At 44.1% G+C, this 11,574-nt stretch overlaps 1 protein-coding gene across 6 annotated transcripts in view; it reads right to left on the reverse strand.

Annotated features, from left to right (window-relative positions):
* The window catches only part of IQSEC3 (IQ motif and Sec7 domain ArfGEF 3), a 104,496-nt gene extending 95,009 nt beyond the window's left edge, over positions 1-9,487 (reverse strand). For 5 of the 6 annotated variants that reach the window (XM_032986113.2, XM_032986116.2, XM_032986112.2 and 2 more), the window contains exon 1: positions 8,917-9,487. In XM_032986113.2, the coding sequence (XP_032842004.2) occupies positions 8,917-9,434 (518 nt within the window). In that variant the 5' untranslated portion in view covers positions 9,435-9,487. The remainder of the gene's footprint in view (positions 1-8,916) is intronic. The other variant, XM_032986109.2, reaches the window with a different exon arrangement.
* Positions 9,488-11,574: the final 2,087 nt, after the last annotated feature.

An 11,574-nucleotide genomic window follows, 5' to 3' on the forward strand; every position in this document is an offset into this window, starting at 1 on the left:
AGGCAGATCTGGGGATGTTCCATGGAGGCAGTGCCCACCCCAGCACAGCAACAGCAAGATGCTATCAGAGCAAGTCTCCCACTGGAGCAGGATAGTGTGAATCACTTTGGAGGACAGCCTGGAAATCAACATCAGAGGCAAAGAGATTGACAGCAAGGTCCTGAATTTTAATAGAAAGGTCAGAATTTGAACAAATATCCAAAGTACAGCAAAACCTAAAGAAAATCTCAAGCCTCCTTAAGATCTATAATAATTTCAGTGTCAATTTTCTGCTACTCTTGAGAATGACATATATGCATTAGTGTGTTTCAGCAAATATAAATTAACTTCTCTAGTAGTAACTATTCCAGCAGCAGCCCATGCCCACGCAAATCTTGGCGGGTGGATTAAGATGATCCACCAACTTTATATGCAAAGCCAGGAGGAGCAATAGACTCCATTTGCCAATGGTAAACCTCCACTGAGGTGCCCCCTGGATTTTTACAGTAATTTCCCAATTCTTTATAGCTTTAATATTCCAAGACTCTTAAGAGGCTATTGCGCATAGAATACCAGTTCCAAAAAGATTTGGAGTGGACTGTTCAGCCATTTTGATGTACTGGTGAGCTAATTAAAAAAATTATCTAGGACTTGGTCTTTATTGCCTGGGTTCCTAAGCAAAATATGTTTTCTGTGACCATATAATATTTTCCTTTTTCCTTCTACGCATATGTGTGTGTCTCTTCGTGTGGATGTATGAGTTTATGTTGGTTCCTACCTTGTAACTGCAGATCCCACTGTGAATTTCAACCAAGTTTGAGTGAATAACAGTGATATCAGAGATACTAACCTCTTACGAGTTCCATGAAAATAGCTGTCGGGGTGTAACAGAAAGAACTTTGTAGGTTCTCCACTGAGGGATAGGCTGCTGAGTGAACTGAAGCCGTAACTCCACACAGAAGCCTCCATGTTGGAGAGAGATGTTATAAAAGCCTCAACACCATGAGCAGCTTACATCAGAACTCACATCTTGTTAGGCATCCGAAAATGTAACCGTGACACAAATCTTCTAGAAGCCAAGCTTCATTAGCTCTGCAGCTCACAAACCCCCTCATTTACAGATAGAAGAGGGCAGGAAGGATAAGGTTTGCCATTTTTAATTTCTTATTCAGAATCACTTCAATTTCACCAAAATGTCCCCTCTTAGATGTCACTAATCATGGAGAATATTGATCCCCTTCTATCCCTCTCAGAAAGTGCAACTTCAGAGCACATGAAGATAACAGCTGATCAATGATCATAATCTTAGCAAAAGCAATAAAAATAATACCTGTGTGAGAAGCAGACTGAGGGTGCATGCACAGGGTAGAGAAAAGACAAAACATTACCAAACAGAGAAAATACATGTTTATAATGCTATAACAAAACTCCTACCAGTTTATATTAAAATACCATAATAAAACATTACAAACCTATTATACAAATAATCAGAATGTTGCTTAATGGTTTTCTCATTGTTCACTGGTATTTCTGTGATGAGTTGCTATTCATTGCTATTGTCAACACTCATTTATACTAGTGGATGCGTGTGTATTTTGTGTGAAGACAGATACACAAAGTCTGGTACAGATCCTCAGGTGATGTAAATTGTCACAGCTGTATTGACGTCAGTAAAGATACACTGATTTCCTCCAGCAGATGATTTGCTCTTCTATATGTAAAAAGCACAGAAACTAGGTGCTATTTCAACTTTGCTCTTAGACATTTTACTGTAGACAAATGCTCATGCAAATACATTTTCACTTCTATGTGCAAACACATATATTGCCTTGCAGTACACCCTGCAAGTAATGACAGGAGCTTTATGCTGCTTCCTATGCTGAAATTTATAAAAGGGATCGTTCCTGATCTATCTGCCCACTTGTATCTGTAACAATAGATCTCCAGCTGCTTTGCTACAGATCTTAAAATACACAGAGATGCAAGGGACTGTCCAGCATCACAAGTCTGTTAAAAATAAATTTAGGAGGACTTAAACTTTGATCTTAAAACTGTTAGTCCAATGCTCTAACTAAGACATCTTAAGCAGAGCCATTGGGCAGAACAAATCCAACAGTCAAGACTCATTTTCTCACCTAAGGCTTAGCTAAATGAAATTACAAACTCCAGAATAGATGAATACAAGAATATTCCTAGTTTGTTTCAAAATACACCTCTTTGAGGTAAAAAATGTATATATATTTTTTTTTAAATGTGTGAAAAAGAAAGGGAAAATCGTCACATTTCAGACTCTGTCCTCATAAATGACTCTCTTCATTTTTCCTTATTTGCTCTTATATGTTTATATGGTTCCACGGATTGTGGACCAAGTAGCAATCACAAGCTACAGGTAATTTTATAACAAATTAAATATTTTCCATCTGTTAAACAGAGGGATATCTCTGGCTTTCTATAATGTTTTCCTAAGGGAGAAACAACAGAAGGTTTCATAACCGAGAATGGAAAAAGAACAAGAAACCTCTGCTGAACTAAGAAATAAAGGAGAAAACAAGCAACCTAACAAGGCATTTATAGGGAAAATAACAGGAAATCAGAAGATTAATAAACCCTATGTATAGAAAGATTAAGTTAGAGAGATGGTAGCTCTTTTTTACTGTTTCTACTTGGATTCCAAGGCAGAAGGAGAAAAAAAAAAAAAAACAAAAACAAAACCAAACCAAAACAAAACAAAACAAAAAACACACACAAAAAAAACCCAAACAAACAAACAACAAACTCGGGAATTTCTACAATCTAATACATCTGTTTGTCTAGAGGTATGTTTGCTTGCAGAAGTGTACTTCATTTCATCATGCAAACACTTTTTTTGAACGAGTAGGTAGAAGACATAATTAATAGAAAACCAGACTTCTAGCTGACAGGCTCTGGTCTGGCACCATTGAAGGACTAGAAGAGCATCCCAAAACTAGATTTCTCTGGCTTATTCTTACTAAAAGTGCAAATAATTTCAAGTATGGTGTAGGTGGGAATGCGTACAGTCTATGCCTCATGTAAGTAACCACTTGGTGCATGCATAAACTGTACGAACCATGCCTAAATTGTATATTCCTGTGTGCACATTATTTTATGAAGGACATGGAAGTATCAGTTGCTTGTTGCAATCTCAGAACGGGTGTCCTTCTACACTGTACATGATGCAAAGAATGGGACAGGCATCCTAAGAGTCACCTGGCACTGAGTCTTTGGCAAGAATTTTCAAGGGTGTTGCTAACACCTATTCATTTGGGACATTTTTCCATTTATACCTCTTCCAACAGCCGTGCAGCCAAGCATGAATTCTTTTGAATGCTAACAGTCTTGTCATGTGAGCCCATTGCTCCTAAAGTCCTCTCATAGAGCCTTACCTTGGATCTGCCCGGGAAGTGACACCAAATGGGCCAATACAAAGCATATGGAAGAAAGGTACTCTTGCCACCACAGAAGAGCAGCCTGGCTGCAACAGAACATATAGCTGAGTGACATAAAAACATCACCATCTTATCAGAAAAACAAAATAATGCATTTGCACCCCTCCTCATTTAAGCATTAAAGAATTCACCTTTTTTGCTGTTGGTTTCAGCCCCTGGCTTCTCTTGTTAAAAGATTAGTATGAGTCTTTGTTACTGCAGGTATTGCTCTAACTGGGCTCAGGACACAGATACACGGGTAGTATCTGTCTTAAAGCGCTGCTAAGCAGTATTTCACACAGATTCCTTCCTTGTTATTACTTCCTGATGCTCCCATCCTGTCAGTGAGGTTTTCCACAACAGTATTTTCAGCCTTGACACTGTGTTGCTCTGGCTGGGACTTTATGCAGCATCATATTGAGGTGCTATCCCTGTGGGTGGAATTCCTCATGCCATCTTTACTCAGCAATTTTATACCTAGAACTTCATCCTGAAACCTTCCTAAGCTGAGATCTTTTCCTTCTCTTACTTCATCTGTTATTTCTTAAGTGTTGTTGAGAATCATTAATTCCATATTCCTCTGCCTGGGATTTTACAGACCCTGATGTAGATAGGACGCAGGTGTGTTCATGTCATAAAGTGTGTCTTAGGCTGATTACAATGTGAATGGAACCAATATGAATATATCTTTAAGTGGGACATAGTCACAGAGAGTCTACTTCCTTTTTTCCTCTCATTATGCTTGTTATTTCAAAATCATCTAAGCAGGGCTTTAGCATCTGTGTAGCTATGCCAATGCAGACCTCTGTCATTCGAAACCAGCTTACAGCACTCTACTCCAAATAACTTTTGATGCTGAAACAGTACATTGCTACCAGGGATTTGCAAAACCCAGGCCAGCACCAATGCAACTGTTTCTGGTGTGTGAAAGCTCAAGGGAGTTAAAACTTGAAACAAGCTGGGGGAAATGTGAAAGAATGTAGCATTAAGTCCTTGTGCACCCAAAGTGAACTGAATGGGTATCTGGGGTACACAAGCCACTCAGAGTTGTTCTGGTCTTTTTTTTTTTTTTTTTTTTTTTTGCGCTGGTGCAATGCGCAAATATAGGAAAATATGTTAATAGTAAGCCATAATATTTACAGTTATTGTTAGTATCCATTGAAATCAGTGGGATTTTGTCTAATGCCTTTGCCCTGGAGATAATCCATAGAATAGAACATTAATGCATAGTTAAAAAGAAAAATTATGGAAAACAGCACCTCTGCATATGCAATATCTTCATTTTAAAGTTACATAATTGAGCTTTTGAAATTAAACAAAAAAATAGCAAACAGTCTTAGACCACAACAGCAACTAAGTGACTTTAACATTGATTGTCTTTTAAAACTTGCTTCTTTACTAAGACAAAAAATACTATATTAAACCAATACAAAAACAAGTCAAATAAAAAAAGGTTTCAGCCCAACGCAAATCCAAATGAGCTTTAAGACCTCTAGGAAAATGTGATTTTAGAAAATTTCTTCTATGAGTTCTGAGAGTTTGTTTTGCATGCGAAGATATCTTGTAGAGCAAACACTGGCTAATAATTTAAAGGCAGTACTTAGTCTCTTTATGTCATGCTAGACAAATACTGTTTCTATGCATTGTTTTCACTGTTGGTGACATGGTTAAAAGAAGACTTTAATGCCAATTTAATGCAGAATGTTTTTAGATTGCACCCATGTCTTTTGAGGGAAGGAACTATAATGGATTATTAGCTATTATTCTAACTGCATTTACTGAAGTTAGTTTTCCAGCCAGTGCATGAGCTCAAAATCTGAAGTCCTTCCATAGGCAGAGCTCATACTGAGGGTTTCACAGATAAAACCCAGCAGGATTTAGGCCATTTAGACTTAATCTGCTAAATTCAACCCTGTGGCATTTCCCTGATACTCAGTGAAGGGTACTGGGGATTGGCAAAGGGTGGTATTCTGATAAAGAAGGGAAGGAAAATTTATACTCACAGGATTTGATGATACTTTGGGATGGTCCCTTAAGACAGAAGGCTGCCTAGTACGGGTGATCTAAGCTATGCTAATTTGGCAACCTGTATTTTTGAAGCAAAACATTCCATGACGAATGACCTTATTTTTTTGTTTTTAAAGCTGAGGCGCTTATGCAATAGACTCCTAAGGTAGAAAGAGACAGATGCCGCGGAATAATAATCAGCCTAATTCTTGCTGAGAATCTCTGCAAAAATCTTCTTGCCTCTCATTTCATAGGTAAGCTCAGCACTACCTTTCTCACACAACGACATGCAGCAACAATTACTGGGCCTCTGCACAACTCAGGTATTCTTGCCTTTCTAAAGATAGGCTTGGTTTTGTTCCCTTTTAAAATGTAGGGTTGGGTTTTTTTTTATAATGGGTTTTAAAAAAGCAAACTTATCATTTTTTAAAAAATGCAAACAACATAAATAAGAGTGAACTTTTCTTTAAAATAATAGAGATGCTTCAGTTGTTTTTTATTCTGAGCCCCTTACAGAAGACTGCCCCAGTTGACATGAATAGTCACACATGTCCAAAAGCTCAGCTCTTCACTTCTATCCAGGGCTTGAGGTGAGCTGGGCTGCAAAAAAACCTCAATCCTGACTCAAAATGAGCAAAATCCCTGGGCTGTTTCTGAGGTGAGAAGGGCCAGCACAAGTACACTTAAACACACTGCCAGAACCTCCCGTTTTGTGAGAGGCAGAGGAAATGCCATTACTGGGCAGTAGCAGCCAGACACTGCCTGGGTGTTTCTTTAACCCTTGCTTTCAGCCACTGCATCCTGACACGCTAAAATATCCTTTCTGTTCTAAGTGGCCATTTTCTGTAGTGAACAGTCAATTCCTACGCTCTTGGCTAAGAGAAAAAAAATGTAGGTAACATTGAGTTTCGGGGTTTGTAACAAACGGAAAAACATGTTCAGATGTGGGGAGGAAAGAAGAGAGTGCAGATACCTAGTCTGTGTAGGTATTAAAGTATATGTCCCCTGCTGTCTCACAAAAGCAAAAATACAAGTATCAGGTTGGTGAGCTGGATCATAAAGGATACTGAGCACGCTGTCAATAGGTGGTGAAAGATTCCCCACCCTTCACCCAAGTTGTCTTTAAGTTAGATTTTGCAGTCGCTTTGGTTTCCTTCTAACAGTCAGAGATGAGAGAGGATGAAACCTAGTACATACAATCAATGGCAAAAAAAAAAATAAAAAGAACCTGCAGGAGTGAGAAATGTAGACTGTTTTGCATCTCTTATGTTTCCTTTTCTATACAAAGGTTTTGGTTTGCCTAAGCTATAGAGGGAAACAGAAGCAGTCTATTTTAATCTTCCTGAGTGAAGAACGCTGCAGGGATTGCTCTGTTATCCCCAGCAGCAGCCCTGACTTTCCACAAAAAGGCTCTATCCATCCATCCATCCATCCATCCATCCATCCATCCATCCATCCATCCATCCATCCATCCATCCATCCATCCATCCATCCATCCATCTATCTGAAATAGAAAGATTATCATATGATAAACCAGCAATCAGCTGTGTTCTTAATGCACTTCTCTTTGTGCATTTTGGTATGAAGAAAAAAATCTACAATTCTTCCCCCGATCAAACTCCACTGCAAAAAAAAAGCACAGATAAGAAGGAGGTATTTAGACTTATGCATAGCAATTGATTCTTCAATCTGTGTAATGACGTATGTTAGAAACTCTGTTCAGAAGAAAGGAAAGCCCTTGCCAATACGATGTTTCTAACAGAGCCTTCACTGCAGGGATTCACTATTGAAAAAACAATGAGGTTGATTATGCATTTTAATATGGGTTTTTTACTGGTTTGACTTCAGTGACTTAAACTGTGCTATTCTGGATTTATACCAATCGGCATGAGTTCAGGATCTGGTCCTATGTCTTTTTAAAATGCCATCTATTGCATGACGAATAAGGGCCAAATCCAGCAAATGCTTACTACCTGTATTAATACTCTGAGTAGCCCACTCACTTCCTTTAAGTTGTGACTGCAAAACTCAAGTCTTACAATGCAGTATTGTAGAAGTATGTATCTGCCTTTTGGGATTCAAGCGTGCCTTGATCATACCTATTCCTTCACTAGTATGTCTTTCAATAGTAATTTCTCCACTGGTTTTCACGGAATCATATGATATATGCTTAGCTGTTACGAAGTGGTGCAACTCTACTTACACCAGCTGAAAATCCAGCTCCATGTTGTAGCTATGCTTGTGTATTCAAAACAAAAATGAGAGAGAAGGGGCCCTTTTATTTAAAGTGTCAGAAGAGACATCGAAGATGTTTTGGGCTATACAGTGTGCTGCACACTTAATTTGTTTGGATATTAGTATAACCAAAATAATAGTTTGTTCTAGGAAAGAAATTCCGATTTAGTATTACTACTTAGATTAGCTTCTTTCTTACATAAAGAAGCCACATCTTAAACTATGCACCTTCTCTTCCTAACTTCACTAAGTCTGGCTTTCAACCAGAAAACATTTGCCTGCTTTCAAAGTGCCTAAACAAAGGATAATACAATACTGAGTGCAGCTGTAATTACCAGCTGGTGAACTGATGGCATATACTGGATACGTAATCCAAGAAAATGTGACTCTTCAGTAGTAGCCTCGTCCACCACCTATAGTGCTGGAATGCTCATCCTTGTTTACTATACATGCATGCACATAGACCATTATCAGTATTCAGTACTAGTAGTCATGCTTTCTTCACTGAAGAGGAAAGACCAAGCAAAAAATACTTTGTCCCTTTGAAGAGCTGGATCAGTGTCAGGTGCCACTCCCCCACACTCCCCCCCCCCCCCAAAAAAAAAAAAAAAAAAAGGCAACCCACACACAAGTGCGATAGTCATCCTAAATGTCAAACATATGTACAGCATCTGTATCTCTATGAACATATATACATCATGTGCCATATTAATTCATACCCTAGACCCCTTACATCAGTGAGGGCAGGAAAACCCCAGCTCATTCCAGGGATGATGTGTTTTATTCCTGACAGATACCAGCGACTTAAGGCAAACAGAAGCTGCCACAACGCTGCTGTCCTTTGCAAAGCTTCTCCCTGCCTGGGCTAAACCGCACTCATCTTTGATCAAAGACTCATTTATTTATGACAGACACTAAAGGTACGATGCGGTGTTTGAGCACGGCAGGTGAGCAGCCCGAGTGGGTTCAAACGGGCCGCGGACACTTGTATATAAAAATAAAAGCGGTGAACTAGGAGGCAGATGCCTCTTGGAAGCGGCATCCTGGCTCCTCTTTGCACTCTGCCTGCTCTCCCCGAGAAGGCATCGAGGGAGGGATTCCCCACCCACCCACACGCTGCCTCTCTCTGTGCAAGGCTGCAGGGGGGTATAACCCAGTTCCCTCTTGGATCTGGGACTGGAGAGAGCCCGTTACGCTTCTGTTCTCCTCCACCCCCGCCCGCCCGCCCCCTCTCCCCCTTCTCACTTACTCCGGTCTCCTGCTCAGGACGCCTTTGCCGATGGCCTGGGGGGTCTTGTGCTGGAGCAGAGCGGCGCAGCAGCCCTTCTCCCTGCCGTCCTTCTCCGCGGGGTGCTGGTGGGGCTGGACGGCGGGGTGCTGGTGGCCGGGAGCCCGGCCGCTGCCGCCGGGGCCCGCCGGTGCCTGCTTGCCCGGCGGCGGCGGCGGCGGCGGCGGCGGCGGCGGGAGCTGTTGGTGGTGCTGGAGCGGGTCGGGCTGGCCCGGCGGCGGCGGCGGCGGCGGCGGCGGCGGGGGCTGCTCGGGCGAGGGGCCCTGGGGCGGAGCGGCGGCGGCCGCCGGCAGCTCGGCGGGGGCCGGCTGCTGCCCGCGGAGGTTGCGGTTCTCGGTGCTCAGCTCGTCCAGCCGCCGCTCCAGCTCGTCGATGCGCTGGCGCTGGGTGTGGATGAGGCTCTGCTGGTTCTGCACGATGGCGGTGAGCTCCTTCAGGTAGAGGACGGCGCGCACCGGGTTCTCCAGCAGGCTCTCCATGCCCCGGCTGCCGGCCCGGGGTGTCGTGTCCCCCCACCCCCCCCCCCCCCACGCCCCCCCCTCCTCGCCCCCCGCCTTTTGCCCGGCCGCCGGCGCTCCGGCGAGAGCGGCGCGGGCTGCGGGGAGGCGCCTCACCGCCTCACCGCCCCACGCGCGCGCGCGCGCGCACGCACGCACGCACCCGCGCGGCCCAACGGCCGCCCTCCCGCTCGCGCGCGCGCGCCGGAGGGAGACACGGGAGAGAGGGAGAGAGGGAGGGGGGGCGGCTCGCGCGCCCGCCTCTCCCCCCGCGCGCCGCGCGCGGCGAGGTCGGGGGAAGGTGGGGGGGGGGGGGGGGCGGGATCCGCCGCAGAGGTCCCGCCCCGCACCTCCCCCCCCCCTCCCCACGCGCGACAGGGCCGCGCAGGCGCGGGAGGGGCCGGGGGTCCCGTCCCGGTGTTTCCGAGAGGGAAGGCGGCGTGGCGGTGCCCCCGCGCGCCGCCCCCCGCCGTTCCCGCCACGTCTGGGTGGCGGCACCTCGCGCCGCTGCGGAGCGGCCGGGGCTGAGGGGAGCCCTCAGCGAGACGCGGGAGCGGGGCCCTTCGCAGCCTCCCCAGCGCCCGCTCTTCTCTCCTCCCTGAATGGCACTTCTAGGTGTTGCTGTTTTTTCTTCCAGGGTGACTTAGTAATTTTTTTTTTTTTTTTTTCCCCCCAAAGTGACTCGAATAATCGTGGCAGGTTTTGGCTGCCCTGTTGATAACGGTCCTATTTCTCGCTCTGCCTCGTTAGCATGCAGAAGGCAGGGCTAAATCTGAACCCGAGGGAAGGAGTTACCGGGGAGAATGGATGTTAGAGGAATCTGCTGCTTCCCTGCAAGTCTGTCACTCCCTTGAGTCTTTAGTGTCTTTTAGGTTCTTAGGAAGAAAACTAGGACTTACTGTGGAGTTTTGCTGGGGAGTGTGGGGGCTGTGGATGTAATGCCAGAGAAGTGACGGGCAGAGCCTTTGCTGTTAAACTCTGCAGGTTTTCTTCATTTCTCAAGAAATACCTTTCCTTGCGCTTCCTCATCCACAGCCTTACAAGTTTTCAAACTTACAACCTTGGGTCTGAGAAACTATCTGTGAACTTACTATATATTCATCAGTAAGTAACCTGGCTAATGGTAATACTTTCAGGAATTCCTCTGTAGATCCATGAACAATTTTGATGATTTCTGTAAAGCGTAAAAAAGTGGCATCCTTTCCAATCAATGTGGGTGCTGAAGAACTGGGAGGTGTAACAAGCAGTCAGACCTGGATTTACGCAAACATGTCAGTAGATCTGATGGAGCGTACAAAAGGTGCAAGGCCACAGAACAAAAAACAACTATTTTTAAGTAGGTGATTTTGAGTGCAGAGCTACTCTTGTTTGACTTTTCAGATCAGCAAAACCTGCACCGTAGCAAGGATTTCCTGAAGTGAGGAACCGAGCAATGTAAAGGAGAATCTCTGTTTCAGATGAGCTGAAAGGTGTATTTCCAGTCTTCTCTGTTCACAGATAGCCCTGGGAATGTAAACTGATGCAAACAGGATCACCAGGATTAGAAGCTGTTCACAGACTCCTCCTAAAAAAGAACTGCTATTCACAGTTCTCTTGCAAGCACTTAGAGAAGGCTTTGGGGGATCGTGAAACATTGCCATATGTCCCCTGTGTGTTGGGGGAAGACCCCGGAGTGAACTGTAGGGAGTAAGAGCATTCAAAGCCCACACACTTAAGACTTTATTGGAAAGTTTTAGGGAAGACCTTCATCTCATTGCCTAGTGTGTCATTAATGCTTTGTGACAGGGGATTGACTGAGCAGGAGCTGGCATTATTTAGCAAGGGAAGAGGTGGTTATAGGAGAATGCGGAAAAAAAGCATGCACAGAAAGGCAGGGGAGGTGAAAACACCTGAGCCATATTTGGGGAAGAGTGGAAGTGATCATTTGAGAAATTGTGCTGGTATGCTGTCTCCTTTCAGAGATGCTACTGAGCAGCATCATTTCAGTCTTGCCCCACAGGAACAGAGTCCAGGGACACCAGTGGAAATAACATGCTTTTCGTATTAATACATTTGGGGAAACAACCAAGGATGGCTGTGGGTACGCTCATATATGTACGTACACACACACAGAGCTACCTTG

This window comes from Tyto alba, unplaced genomic scaffold (genome assembly GCF_018691265.1).
Source record: "Tyto alba isolate M040663 unplaced genomic scaffold, T.alba_DEE_v4.0 Super-Scaffold_21, whole genome shotgun sequence".
NCBI classification, from domain to species: Eukaryota; Metazoa; Chordata; class Aves; order Strigiformes; family Tytonidae; genus Tyto; species Tyto alba.